Source organism: Archocentrus centrarchus, unplaced genomic scaffold (genome assembly GCF_007364275.1).
Source record: "Archocentrus centrarchus isolate MPI-CPG fArcCen1 unplaced genomic scaffold, fArcCen1 scaffold_30_ctg1, whole genome shotgun sequence".
Classification (NCBI taxonomy): Eukaryota; Metazoa; Chordata; class Actinopteri; order Cichliformes; family Cichlidae; genus Archocentrus; species Archocentrus centrarchus.
In genome coordinates, this window is record NW_022060259.1 from 4,346,013 (window position 1) to 4,361,863 (window position 15,851).

Genomic DNA, 15,851 nt, shown 5'->3' on the forward strand with positions numbered 1-15,851 from the left:
GGAACCCGAGAAGCTCCTGCACCGAGAACCCGACACTGAAAACATCCCAGAGCCTCCAGACCTGCAGCTGCACCCAGCTGCAAGCTCCGAAACATCAGAAACATCCAGAAAAACACCAAATTCACCAAAACAAACAAAAACAAACGAACAAAAAAACAAAACAAAAAACAAACACACACACACACACACACACACACACAAATAAAACCAAACATCTAAATGATCAGTTTTCATACTGAAATATTCTGATTACATTAAAGCTTCGTTATATTTTCATGAGGTATCACCATCTATGGAAGTCCATTTCTGCCAACAACAACAACAACAATAATAATAATAATAATAATAATAATAATAATAATAATAATAATAATAATAATAATAATAATAATAATAATAATAATAATGTAAAGCCAGTCCCACCTTTTATTCATTATTTGTATTTTTTCATTACAGAAGATGTAGATTTTTTAATGAATTAAATAGCATTTTTAGATCAGAAGTCCAACTGTTCACCTGGTGGTGTGATATAACCCACTGCTGTGAGCTGACTTAAATATCAGTATCATGTTCATATTCAATACTCACAAAGACAAAACACCATAACCGAGGTTACATATATATATATATATATATATATATTAGGGGTGGGGCTTTAACGCGTTAATTACGATTAATTAATTACGGGGAAAATAACGAATTAAAAAATTTAACGCATCTTAATCGCACTTTGCACTGTGGAACGTTTCTCAGTGCACGAGTTCCAGGCATACAGATTATATCGACACACGATGTCAAAAATCCAGGGGCCGCATCGTTCGAAGGACCCGGCCCCTTCACAGCCCACGAAGACCGCAAAGGCCGGAAGTGAGCGGCTAATGTTACCTGCCCTCACCTCTGCGTAGCTCATGTCGCCTAGCAACCGTGAGTGTGAAGCACAGCTGTGTAAAGCAGCTGGTTAAACGGAGAACAAACTTTTTCTCCTTTTTGTGGTTTAATTTTAATTATTTTATTCAAAATAAGCTGTTAAAACAAGCATGACACATTTCAACATCAAGGAATACAGCTGAGAGAATGATTAATTTCCAACTATAACAAGTGAGACATTAATGTTGAATAAAACTATCCAGTTATGATGCTTAACTTTAATTTCAGGAGTTTGCTTATCACAGGAGCACTTCCACCCTTCGTTGGTCTGTGTAGTAGACTGGTGGGAAAATAAACTAAATTTTAAAGTTCAAGCTTATGTATATTGATTTATTCATCAACCAAACTTAAATTAATATTTATTATGTTAAATATTTAAATGTGATTAAAATGCCATTAATTTCAATTAATTAATTACAAAGCTCCTAATTAATTAATTTTTTTAATCGATTCCCACCCCTAATATATATATATACACACATATATATACACACACACATACATATACAGGTATACATGTGTCATTCAATATTTAATTATTACATGTATTCTATATTTTTTGTTTAATTTAATATTTACATTTAAATTTTATATTATTTGAAGGCAGTTGATCATTTTTCATTATATTTATTTAAAATGTATTTTTATCTTTTACCCTACTTGGATGCACATAAAAACACGTTAAAGTCAATGTTTCTGTGAATTTAATTTAATTAAAAATGATTTTAGCGCATTTAATCGCGCCTCTGGCCCTTTAAATGACATGACGTCACATGGTGTCAAAGGTGACATCAGAGATTTTAAAAATTATAGATGAGTCACTCCGCTACCGCTGAGCTACCGTTCCCACCAACGGCACGACGCATGCGTATGGGCTGTCGCAGGGGTCCGTCTTCGCACTATAGACGATCTTCGGTGGGAAGACATGGCGTCGGACGATGGACTGGCCGCTCTGGTAGGACTTTAACCTGCGGGCGCGCGTCTGTCTGTGATTGTGTGTGACTGTCTGTGACTGTGTGTGTCTGTGAGTCGCTTTAAGGCCGAAACACGGCTGAGACACGCTGTTACCGACGCAGCACGCGGTGGCTAGCTAACTGCTAAAGGCGGCTAGCTGAGAGAATTACACGCGCAGAGAGGGCGATGAGCTCTGACCTTTGACCCCGTGTGACCTCTGAGTTGAGGTCTAAAATGCTGCGCGCAACAGAAACCGTAGTCTGGGCGCCGCTTACCACGTGCGGCTCTGACGCAGTCACGTGGTCAGCGTGGGTCCGGAAGCCAGGCTGATCAGCTGATTTGTGTTTATAAACTAAAAGTTTAAACTTGCTCAGGAGGTTATCCGTGTTCTCTGGGGAGCCGGGCTCTCTGCTGCAGCTCTGAGCGTGCTCACATTGAGAGGGCGGTTCATGGGTCATGTGATCCATGTGGAAACTCAGACTGGGAGCAGCGTGATCATTCATTGTTATTAAAAAAAAAAATACAATTAAAATGATTGCGATTAAAAGACAGAATATGAAAAATTTTCATATTCTGACTTAAAAAAGTACACTGTAAACCCAAATTAGTAATCATTACTAAAGCCGCACGTGGTAAGTGATTGCACTGGGATATCTAGTTTTTACAAAATCAAAAACTAAAAAAAATCAAGCTCTCTTTACATAAAGTCTTGTGTCCAAGATAATCCATTACTAAAGAATTCAATGTTTTAAAACTAATGCTTACAAGTAATTAACTTAACCACTGATCATGTGTATCAGTAATCATTACTCATGTTTATCAGTTAGAATTATTAAATGGAAATTGTAATCATAATCAATTTGTTTAATTTATATTTCACAAAAATTGTATATTACCTGTTGTTCTCCACATAAAAATGACAATTCAATTTATTTTTCATAAATTTATTGTAAAATAGTGCAACAGTAACATTTTAAACATGTAAATATGCGTAAACATTTCAATGTGTGTAACATTTTAAACATTAATACAAAACTAAATCAGTTTAAAGTGCTTTACTTTGGAATCAGTGTGAAATTTAAAAATTTTTAATCTTGTACAAAGGGGAACATGCTTGCATAACATTATGAACTGAGGTAGCATTTATCATTCATTAATCTTGTCAAAAGCCTAGCATGGAACCTTTGAATGGCTTCGACAGAAACAGGTAAATTGCCTAAGAAGAATGAGCATCCCTACTTTGTATAGCTCTTTTATTTTGAATCCTTAATGATTAGACTAAAATAAATTAACTAGCATGGTGGCACAAAACAATTAAAACAAGTAATAATGAACAGAAAAGTTTCTGTATGACAGTTTTTCAGTCTGTAAACTTAACCAACCCATACATTACAACAATTGTTCACATTTTAATGAATTATGTTTGTATTTTAAAGATAGCTACAAACTTAACTTCAGCTTTAAAAACAAACTTCTTGCTGCTAAATAAGAATGAGAAAAAAATAACTTTTTCCATCTAACCAAAAATAAAAACCCTGCACCACTTACACAAGTAGTTGATTTTTCAGTGTCTGAATTCTCGGCTTCAACTCAGTACTTCCCAAATGAAAAAATACCTGTTGAATGAACAGGAGGGTATTTCTGATTTTCTTTGGGTAGTTTAGGTGGAGTCCATATGTGAGCCCAAAAAGGAGACCCACAGCTTCTGGCAGGTTCTTCAGCTTTTCCACAACAACTTCACCCTCAATGACAATTTTCAGGCTCGCCGGGTGAAGATCTGATGTTGGGGGAGAGACACCTTCAGGATTCACCAACAACATCCCAACGTCCATTTGGCCAAAGGACTCATCACCATCCTAAAAATAAACAAAAGATGATTGCCAGAAATACAACTATTACTAGTGAATAAAATTACTGAACTACAACAGAGTGCCATGAAGAATGATAGAACAGGAATTATATGAAATGCAATTTATTCTGACATGATAGCTACTACTTGGTCAAGCGTTTCAAATTTTCTAACATTAAACATTGCAAAATCAATATTGGTTTACGGAATATTTGAGGGATCTTCTTGGTCCATTCGGTCACTATTTGACTGACACTGGAAAACTTTTAAATTACTTGTTTATACATAATATTATTTAATATGGGACCGTCACAGTCATCACTGCACATAAACACAGGGTTAGTCAGGGTTACTTGAGATTGTATATCCTATTCAGCAGACAGTGGGCAAACTGCTCACTCACTTCATCCACCTTTCCGCACAGGTTGGTTTATTTGAGAGAAATGGTAATTGGTATTAGATTTTCAGATCAAGTGAGTGCTTAAGAAGTCATATAAACATTACACAGGATCATGTTATTAAAATAAAACTCTAAAAAGGCTCCTGTCCTGTTCAAATAAACCCTTACAGAGCCTTTCCTTCATTCCAACGTATCTCATGCACTATCAGGGGTCCAAAAAATGAAAACACACAATGTAAAGGGAAAAAAAAAAAAACAGGGATATGTTGCTACAGGAAAAAGGTTAAAATAATATCTAAACTGCATTATGACACTGACAATGTCATGAAGCAGAAAAACAAGTATTACAAAAACGAGCTTACAGCTAGACTTTCAGACGCACACTTCTATCTTTGACCGGCAGATTCTGTGCTCTGGTAAAACTCCAACATATTATTTCTATTCTAATAACTGAATATTTTGATTAGAACTTGAAGTATAGTGGATGCAGAAAAGGTGTTGTAGAAGTCTATCCAGAATAATAAGCTCGTTTATGTATTGTACTTACTATAGACTGCTTGTCAATTTTGGTTTGTGCAAATTATACAATAAATATCAAATTATAAAAGCTGCTCATTACAAACAAAATGAATACTTACAAAACTAGATTTGAAGAACTCAGTGGGATTGTCTCCGAGTAGATGAGGAAGCCCTCTTAGTATGACTGTTCTTTTTTCAGTGGGATCCAGTGACTGTAAGACAGAAAATGGATAGAGAATACGTTAAAAGAAAAAGTCTCTCATAGACACAGAAAATTTGTGCTTTGTTTTCTGCTCCCGGTATTACCTGCATTTGCTGCAAAAGCTGTGCCAAACGGTCACCCACGTTGCCCCTCTTGGCTCTAAAAATTTCCATAAGATGGGTAGTGTGATCGTCAAGAGCAGAATACAATTCCTGCAGCAGGTCTTTTCCCACAATCCTTTTGAATTCCAAACAAATCTTTAAAAAACAGAAAAAGAAATTAGTGTGCTGTACAACTGGAGAGCAAATGACAATACAGAATAGTTATGCGTACCTCACAATATTTACAGCTCCACAGCATGTTGGATAGCCACCTGTAAAACAGAAAATATGTTTTAGTGTTTAATTCCAAGTTAAAAAAAAAAACCCACAGTTAGTACAGTAAATAGAAATAGAATCTCCATAACCTGTATTGTAGAAAAAAATTAGACTGAAACATAAATTTGTTCAAGTAACGACCAAATCTAGAGAGCCTGTGAGGAGACATGGCTCAATTTTTATTTCTATTGCATTACCTCGCAATACTTTGGGGAATAGAACCAGATTCAACACCAAAAACACGTTTCTCACACAAAGAACAGAACATTCAGTCCCTTTATGTTTTCAGGCTTGATGTTTATTTTGCAATGATTAATAAGTGGTCACCTGAAATGATGTGGTTGACTAGCTAATTAAAAAACCTGCTCTACTAATGATCTGTCAGAGTGGGTGTGTGAGTCACCTTATATACTTTTTTAATTGAACCGAAACTCGCCGAATTCCGTTAAGGTTGTCAAAGTCAAGCTAGCATAATTGACCTACTTCCCTCTGCCTCAGTATTTTTTTAATCAAAACTTTTTACTGACTTGTGAAATATAATACCCTTGGACCTTGTTTTCTAGTTGTCATAGTGTTGATAATTAATAGCAAAACACTGCGTTCCTTTTTCTTTTATATATCACGCGTACATTGAGCGCGTCATGTTGACAACTTGACAGCTAAAAGTAACGGCAGTCATCGTTGGTGAGGAGTTTTTTTGCCCTCCAGTAGGGAGATGAGGAGCTGGAGCTGAGGAGCTGGAGCTTACGCGCGACGTCACGTTTCAACTTTTGCGAGGGAATGCAAAAGAAAAAAAAAAACATCCTCTTGCCCCCTCGCGGCATCCGCACAAATCAAATGTGGTGGTAGAAAAAACCAGAAATGAACGAGCTAACACAGCAACAGCCCTTGCTTTGCGTGTTCACTGTATAAGTTACAAAAAAATAAAGCATGTGGTAAATTATTTTTTACGCAACAGAAAGCTAACGTTACCAATTGCTGATAGCATTAGCTATCTGTGCGAGGCAAGTCGCCTTTTGTACGCTGCAGGCATTAACTACTAATCCATTCAGTCCCAAAAGATTAACAAATATGATAGACTAGCTATAATGTTGGGCAAAATGACGCAGTTGACACTGCAGTGAAAGATTACAGTTAACATGAGCACCCCGAAAATGTTATTTTACCCAGCGAATACAACTATTATGATAACGGATTCAAATTTGTGCACTTACCATAAGACGCTAACGCTGATTTCCCCCACTTCTTCACATGCAGACAACAGTCAGAAGAAACTTCTTCTTCTTCGAGTTGGCAAACAACTTAAAGGTGCATTACTGCTACCTACTGGCTCACCAGTCAGGTGTGCACTGACAAGCCCCGTCCCAAAACTGGTAAAAACATGTAAATGAGAGTTGTCTCCACTCAGAACCATTAGTACAGCAAATACTCGCTTTGAGTAGTTTACAGTTCACATTTTGTTTAGTAATGGTCCCGCCTTTTGCAAAATAATGAAAAGATTAGTAATAATAGCTTGACTTATTATGTAAAAGAAAATTTGGGTTTACAGTGTAGAGAAAATCTGAATAATGTGATGTTTAGATTTGTTTATATAAGATTAAGGTGATAAAAACAAACATTATGACAAAAAATTTGACCAAATAATATTCAATGATGTAGTCAAAAGTTGAAATAAAATTCAACATTTTAAAAACTTGGACATTTTAGAATTCACAATCAGAGTTTTTATTTTCAGAGATGTAAAATTGACCAAAACTGCAGATAAAATATTTTGATGTAAAGAGTCTGACATAAGTTTTAAAAAAAAGACAAAGATAATTTGAATTATGAGGCAACATTTCCAAATTTCAGTCAAAAACTTTAAAATGTGAAATTAAATCAGGGATGTTTTATACAGTAATAAAGATAAATGAAAACTACAAAAATAAGATTCAGAGCAATGATTTTGAAGCAGATTCTCATCTCGTAGTTCTGATTTGTGAAGTCACGACTTAGACTTTTTAAATTGTGCTTTAATTGTGGCACAGATGGACCTCCGTACACACAGAACAGCTGGAAATGGGATTTTCATTTGTTTTATTATTAAAGTTTCCAGCACAGAACGTTACCTGTGGTCCACCTGTGAGTGGCAACCTCAAATCTGCTCAGGTGTTCCTGCTGATGATTCAAACAAGCTTTATTGCTCTGTGTGTTCGATGACAGTCTGACAGACCATGAGGATAACGGTGCACATCAGTGTGTGACGTTGTGTGTCTGTTTGTGTGTTTTCAGGGCGCAGAGGGAGCCGCAGCAGCTGCACATGCTCTGTCTTTGCCTGCAGAGGCTTATGGGAATGATGTAAGTTTACAGCTTCATCTTCATCCTCTTCATCAGCGTGTGTCCTCAGAGGGTTTCAGGCCTCACAGTAAATATGAAACCCTCAGAGGTGTGGACGCCTCACGGCTGCTCGGACACTCCGGATACAAACTGGAGCGTTCCCGCAGGAGTGCGACACGCGGCAGCTCTGTGGGTTTTTGTGTGGATGTGTTGGATTGTTGTGCTGAATCCAAACCTGTGTGTCTCCTTTCAGCCGCGGCTGGAGGTCATGTGGGCGATGAAGGCCTACAACCACGCAGAGGTTTACTTCAACGTAAGTCCGTCTGCTGCTGATCAGCACTCACGCTAATAGAGCTCGTTATGATTTCATTTCAACCATTTCTTTACGCAGTTTATGACTTTGATTTTATGTGTTTTAGTTATTAGTTTTATTAATCATGTTTAGTTTTAATCAGCCCTCAGCAGACCGCAGATCACACGACTTCAGTAGCATGCTCTGAACCTTTGACCCGATCCTGTTCTGGCTTTAGCTCATTTCATCCGTGGATCCAAAGTTCCTGAAGCTGACGAAGCTGGATGACAGAATCTACTCGAGCTTCAGGGAAACCTTCAAAGATCTCGACGTGAAGCTGCTCCAAGCCGACGACCTCAAGTCTGAAGAGTCCAAAGAGGTCAGTTAGTGCGCGCCACCGCCATCGGTGTTTCATCGTTCCCAGAATTATAAATGTGGTGGTTCCCACAGGACGTTTGTTTTCTGGTTTCAGAGGTGGCGGCCGTTCTGTAACCAGTTCGAAGGACTCGTCGAAGACTTCAACTACGGCACGCTGCTGCGTCTGGACTGCGAGAAGGACTACACAGAGGAAAACACCATATTTGGTAAGTTCAGGACGAATGAAGTGTTTGACACATGAAACCCTGAGCTTCGGCGTTCCCTCCTCCTGTGGACACACCGAGTTTATGAAGAACCCGTGAGGGTGATTCCTGACTGCTTCCTTTTTCTCTGGTTTTCAGCCACCAGGGTTCAGTTCTTTGCCATCGAGATTGCCAGGAACAGAGAGGGTTACAACGATGCTGTGTTCAGGTCCAAAAGTTCAAAGAGCTAATCTCCAGTAAGGAACCCGGTCCAGCCCGCAGACCTTCACCCGAGTGAAGCCAAGGGCCTCCGAGGCTTCGCCCATTATTCTGGAAAAGTCAAAGTTTCCATCCGTGCTTGTTTTAGTGTCTGACGTTAAAACGTCGGAATGGGATCAGAACCGTCTCTACAAACCAGAGCTGCACCGAGACCTTCGTCGCTGACTGACCTGTCTGAAGGTCCTCTTCAGTTCCTGAACATTTGAAATCGATGTCACGTTTACATAAATCTGGATGCATTTCAGCTGCAAACCCGCCTGATTTTGTATTTACTGTAAAGTTTTCTGTGCCAGTCATAAGTGGTTACTTTATTTTGTAATAACAGAAAAGAGAAACGTTTCTGCCTGAACAAATAAAACCTGAGCTGCATCTCACCTGCAATCACTGTATTCAGCAAACTTTCAGTTTTACCCCAAAAATGTTTGTCTGCTCGGGGGGGGGGGGGGGGGGGGGGGGGGGGGGGGGGGGGGGGGCGGCCGCGAAACAGCACTTCCTGTTCAGACACAGTTTGAGAGATGATTTGCTGTTTTTAAGACTTTTGAGTTCAGACTTATTTTTGGATCAGTGAGTGCGCATGCACCACATTCTTCCTTTCACAATAAAAGTCCTTGGCATATATACTGACTGAAATCTTATAGAGGTGCTTACAGCTCTTGGATTAGTTGCAAAACTAATTAACGGCATAATTATTTCTTAAATAGTGAAAAACAGCTTTATTATTTTGGTGGTACCCTAACAGTCACACTGAACTGTCTGAGGATACACGGTCCTGTGGAAAAACTAAGTCCACCCTCACTGCTTCCATAGGTATTCAGAGGCTCAGGAGCTGCTGATCAAATGCATTGATTAACTGATCAGTCAGTGTGAGCGCCTCTATAAAAGCAGAAGTTTCTGCACTTTGCTGCTCTGCAGCATTCAGGTGTGTTAACACAGTCTTTCCAGGAGAGGACCAAAATCCTCCACAGTGATGTGACAGACTGTTAGTCTGAGGGAGGTTCTCCAAGCTGCTGGATCAGGGCTGGACCCAGTTTTTACAGGACTGCAGTCTCTTCACATCTGTAGGCCAGAAACAAAGTGCAGCTTCATTTCTGCTTTACAAGTTTGTGCATTTAGGAAGGAAACAGGAAGAATCACCTTCTAAAGATTTCTTTGTAAGAAGGAGCGACATTGATATCAAAATGAGCCAACGACCCTAAAGATTTTAATCAAGCAAGAAAACAAGTCCTTTTAATGCCTGGCAGACAGGAAGTAAATGCAGTTTATCGCACATGTGTAAAATAAATCGAGTTCCCGTGGATGGATTGGACTCATTCCTGTGTGGCCTGGCAGGATTTATGCTACCTTTCTTTGACCTCAGAGGTCAGAGCTGGCACCTCTGAGGGGGGGAATCATGATTTGTTTCGGTCCTGTCACAGATTACACATTTTACTAATGTTAACTTGCACCATCTTGGATCATTAAGTCAGGGTTGACAGGGCTGCTCCCACAGACATACATACCACGACACGGCATTGAGCGCTGACTTGTACGTCAACGTCTCCGCCATACTGGATGTGGCAAAATCAGCAAACATAACACGACAGACTCTCTGGTGCTGTGTGTGCAGTATTAATTTCATTGACGAAATATTTTTGTCATAGTTTTCGTCAACGCTCCTTTTTTTTCATGACGAACCAAGACAACTAAATTAAAACCACCTAAAAGGATAAAAACGATGATGAAATTAACTGACACTTTCATCAATGAATGAAAACGAGACAAAAATGTTTGGCGGGGACGAAATCCAATCAGAACTGATTTAATTTTGTGACAGGGCGGACAAGTTAAGAAAACATCCAATCAAACGCACAGTTGTGCAAATTTGCTCTAAACCCGGGAAGACCAAACTAGCCTGTGATTGGTCGTTCCTTCCCATAGAACTAAGTGATGTAACCAATGTCAGCAGGGGAGAAAGAGAAGAGCTGATGTATGGACACATTTGTCCTTTGACGTTGTGACAAACCAAACGATGTGTAAACCATGTGGGGCGACTATCTCGGGTAAAAACACGACAAATCTTAAACATCTGCAAACCAGTCACCCAGATCTCCATGCAAGGTCAGCATTTTAATGTCATGCAGGGTTAAAGTGTTTTTCCCAGTTGTGTTTAGAGAAAATCTCCACACCGCGGTGGATTAGCCTTTATAATCTTAGTCCTGAACACTGCCCTGTACCTTTCAGAGCGTCCTGCTGTAAAACGCTCCGATTATCTCAATTAGGTGGTGTAATGATCAGGTGTGTGGGAAGCAGGTGAAACGCTAATGTTAATATTATTAATAATATTCCATAACTTTTAATAATGTTTAATTTTGTGTAAGTGTGTATAATGACTAATTCAGGGAACTGAAGAAAAAGCATTTACATTTTACACCCCTTTATATTTTAGTCGACTATATTCTTATGATAATTTCGTCGACTCTAAAACTGGACTAAAACAAACTATTCGGATGACTAAATTGTGACTGAAACTGATTACATTTTTGTCAAAAGACTATGACTAAAACTAAGTCAAAATTTGCTGTCAAATTAACACTGGTGTGGAGTTGTTTTGAACCATTTTACAGTTAAAACCGGATCACGTGGGATTACCTTTCACAGGTTTTTTTTTATCGTATTTGACCATTCTAACATTTTGACATAACGTAACTAGTCCTGCGGTGCACCTCCAAATAGTGAAAATCTTACTGAAGTACATTACACCGAACTAACTACTCTGAAACCCCCCCCAGGTTTGTTTTCAGCACTGTAGCCAGGCTGACAAAGACTCAGAGCTCTGTAGAGCCGAGTATTCCTTTCACGTTAACTAGTAGTGACTTCATGGATTTCTTTACAAATAAAATTTTAGATATTAGAGAAAAAATTATTCATAACCATCTCAAAGATTTATCTTCATGTTCGGCTGCTTTCAGCACTGCTGGTATTTGTTTAGACTCTTTTGCTCCAGTTGATCTTTCAGAGTTAACTTCAATAGTTACTTCCTCCAAACCAGCAACATGTTTGTTAGATCCCATTCCTACTAGACTGTTCAAAGAAGTCTTTCCAATTATTGATGCTTCAATCTTAAAAATGACCAATCAGTCTTTATTAGTTGGCTATGTACCACAGACCTTCAAGGTGGCTGTAATTAAACCTCTACTTAAAAAGCCATCACTGACCCAGCTGTCTTAGCTAATTATAGGCCAATCTCCAACCTTCCTTTTCTCTCAAAGACTCTTGAAAGAGTAGTTGTAAAACAGCTAACTGATCATCTGCAGAGGAACGGTTTATTTGAAGAGTTTCAGTCAGGTTTCAGAATTCATCACAGTACAGAAACAGCATTAGTGAAGGTTACCAATGATCTTCTTACAGCCTCTGACAGTGGACTCATCTCTGTTCTTGTCCTGTTGGACCTCAGTGCAGCTTTGATACTGTTGACCATAACATTTTATTACAGAGATTAGAGCATACTATAGGTATTAAAGGTACTGCACTGCAGTGGTTTGAATCATATTTATCTAATAGACTCCAATTTGTTCATGTAAATGGGGAGTCCGGGTTTCCTCCGGGTACTCCGGTTTCCTCCCACATTCCAAAGACATGCACTTACTGGGGGTTAGGTTAATTGGCTACTCTAAATTGCCCATAGGTGTGAATGTGAGTGTGAAAGGTTGTTCGTCTTTCTGTGTTGGCCCTGTGACAGGCCGGCAACCTGTTCAGGGTGTACCCTGCCTCTCGCCCTATGACAGCTGGGATAGGCTCCAGCCCCCCCCGCGACCCTGACCAGGATAAGCGGAAGCGAATGGATGGATGGATGGATGGATGGATAAATGGGGAGTCTTCTTCACACACTAAGGTTAATTATGGAGTTCCACAGGGTTCTGTGCTAGGACCAATTTTATTTACATTATACATGCTTCCCTTAGGCAGTATTATTAGAAAGCATTGCATCAATTTTCATTGTTATGCAGATGATACTCAGCTTTATCTATCAATGAAGCCAGATGACACACATCAATTAGTTAAACTACAGGAATGTCTTAAAGACATTAAGGCCTGGATGACCTCTAATTTCCTGCTTCTAAATTCAGATCAAACTGAAATTCTTTTTCTCGGCCCCACAAATCTTAGAAACATGGTGTCTAACCAGATACTTACTCTGGATGGCATTACTTTGGCCTCCAGTAACACTGTGAGAAATCTTGGAGTCATTTTTGACCAGGATATGTCCTTCGATGCACATATTAAACAAATACAGGGGTTGGACAATGAAACTGAAACACCTGTCATTTTAGTGTGGGAGGTTTCATGGCTAAATTGGACCAGCCTGGTGGCCAATCTTCATTAACTGCACATTGCCCCAGTAAGAGCAGAGTGTGAAGGTCCAATTAGCAGGGTAAGAGCACAGTTTTGCTCAAAATATTGCAATGCACACAACATTATGGGTGACATACCAGAGTTCAAAAGAGGACAAATTGTTGGTGCACGTCTTGCTGGCGCATCTGTGACCAAGACAGCAAGTCTTTATGATGTATCAAGAGCCACGGTATCCAGGGTAATGTCAGCATACCACCAAGAAGGACGAACCACATCCAACAGGATTAACTGTGGACGCAAGAGGAAGCTGTCTGAAAGGGATGTTCGGGTGCTAACCCGGATCGTATCCAAAAAACATAAAACCACGGCTGCCCAAATCACGGCAGAATTAAATGTGCACCTCAACTCTCCTGTTTCCACCAAAACTGTCCGTCGGGAGCTCCACAGGGTCAATATACACGGCCGGGCTGCTATAGCCAAACCTTTGGTCACTCGTGCCAATGCCAAATGTCGGTTTCAATGGTGCAAGGAGCGCAAATCTTGGGCTCTGGACAATGTGAAACATGTATTGTTCTCTGATGAGTCCACCTTTACTGTTTTCCCCACATCCGGGAGAGTTACGGTGTGGAGAAGCCCCAAAGAAGCGTACCCCCAGACTGTTGCATACCCAGAGTGAAGCATAGGGGTGGATCAGTGATGGTTTGGGCCGCCATATCATGGCATTCCCTTGGCCCAATACTTGTGCTAGATGGGCGCGTCACTGCCAAGGACTACCGAACCATTCTGGAGGACCATGTGCATCCAGTGGTTCAAACATTGTATCCTGAAGGCGGTGCCGTGTATCAGGCTGACAATGCACCAATACACACAGCAAGACTGGTGAAAGATTGGTTTGATGAACATGAAAGTGAAGTTGAACATCTCCCACGGCCTGCACAGTCACCAGATCTAAACATTATTGAGCCACTTTGGGGTGTTTTGGAGGAGCGAGTCAGGAAACGTTTTCGTCCACCAGCATCACGTCATGACCTGGCCACTATCCTGCAAGAAGAATGGCTTAAATCCCTCTGACCACTGTGCAGGACTTGTATATGTCATTCCCAAGATGAACTGACGCTGTATTGGCCGTAAAAGGAGGCCCTACACCATACTAATAAATTATTGTGGTCTCAAACCAGGTGTTTTAGTTTCATTGTCCAACCCCTGTATGTAGGACTGCTTTGTTGCATTTGTGCAATATTTCTAAAATTAGAAACATCCTTTCTCAGAGTGATGCTGAAAAGCTCATTCATGCATTTATTACTTCTAGGGTGGACTATTGTAATTCATTATTATCAGGCTGTCCTAAAAGCTCCCTGAAAAGCCTTCAGCTGATCCAAAATGCTGCAGCTAGAGTACTGACAGGGACTAGAAAGAGAGAGCAGATTTCTCCCATATTGGCTTCTCTTCATTGGCTCCCTGTTAAATCTAGAATAGAATTTAAAATCCTTCTCCTCACATACAAGGTCTTGAATAATCAGGCACCATCTTATCTCAAAGACCTCATAGTACCATATCACCCCAACAGAGCACTTCGCTCTCAGACTGCTGGCTTACTTGTGGTTCCTAGGATACTTAAGAGTAGAATGGGAGGCAGAGCCTCCCATTATTATTAAGTTATTAATAAGAGTTATTAATCTCTGGCTCTCTTCCACAGCATGTCTTTTCTCTCCCTCAGCCCCCCTCAGCAGATGACCCCCCCTCCCTGAGCCTGGTTCTGCTGGAGGTTTCTTCCTGTTAAAAGGGAGTTTTTCCTTCCCACTGTCACCAAGTGCTGCTCATAGGGGGTCATTTTGACTGTTGGGTTTTCTCTGTATTATTGTAGGGTCTTTACCCACAATACAAAGCGCCTTGAGGCGACTGTTTGTTGTGATTTGATGCTATATAAATAAAATTGAATTGAATTGATACAGACTGCTTGATCTTCCAGACCTTCTGTTTGCTGCTGTCTGCTCATCAGTCTATTTTTGTATTTGTGCTTCTTGGCCCCTTGTTTTTGTGTAATAATTCATTTAATTTATAAGTACTTAAAAGTTGGAAACAGCTTATTGTATGCAATAAGCATGGATGTATAATTTTAGTTTCACTGCTAAAAGAAATGAAGTAGATCAGTGTATTGCAGTTTCTCATTTTAATTTGTAAACTTCGTAAATCTTGTGTGTTAAAGATAGTCATTAAAAATACTTAAAGTGATAAAAATCACTGAATATAAAAATGTTTAACCTCCAGATGTTATATCTATGTTTCAGGATCTGGTCACTGTAGACGTTTTTTAATCACAGCAACAGCGTTACAAACATCGGTAGCTGTAAACTCGACATGTGCACATCAGACCACTTTGTTCTTAAGAGCCCTGTGTATGCAATCTGCATACAGTCACGCCCCCATTTCACTACATAAGGAAACACCTTTACCTCCAGGTGACCTCAGAATGAAGAAAACGAAACAATCGTGTCCAAAGAGAAGCCAGAAAAACAGTGCAGTACTCATTTTTATGGAAGATTATTAAAGATAAAATGATAAACACTGGAATTTGTTAAATGAAAAAGTTCAAGGCTTACATGCAATTTAAGTTTATTCAAATTGTAATTCTGAGCATCTTGTAGCTTATAATTATTATTGGTAGTATTTGTTTTAAAGACTTGCTTAAATGTCCTAAGACAGCCAGGCCTTCGTTTGCTTCACAAATAGTGCCTACAAACAAATTCGGATATTTGCATGAAACGTTTGCAGATTTGAGCATCTGAGGACCAATGTGCCTGTAATCCTCTGTGAAGCCACCATCATCATCATCTCATCATGCTG

The 15,851-nt window shown here is 39.6% G+C and overlaps 1 protein-coding gene across 1 annotated transcript; it reads left to right on the forward strand.

Annotated features, from left to right (window-relative positions):
- The first annotated feature begins 1,752 nt into the window (after positions 1-1,752).
- pbdc1 (polysaccharide biosynthesis domain containing 1) lies at positions 1,753-9,056 on the forward strand. The gene is made up of 6 exons (XM_030724002.1): positions 1,753-1,882; positions 7,500-7,565; positions 7,798-7,857; positions 8,075-8,215; positions 8,309-8,420; positions 8,556-9,056. Exons 1-6 carry the CDS (start codon positions 1,853-1,855, stop codon positions 8,645-8,647), a joined length of 501 nt encoding a protein of 166 aa, XP_030579862.1. The 5' UTR covers positions 1,753-1,852; the 3' UTR covers positions 8,648-9,056.
- Positions 9,057-15,851: the final 6,795 nt, after the last annotated feature.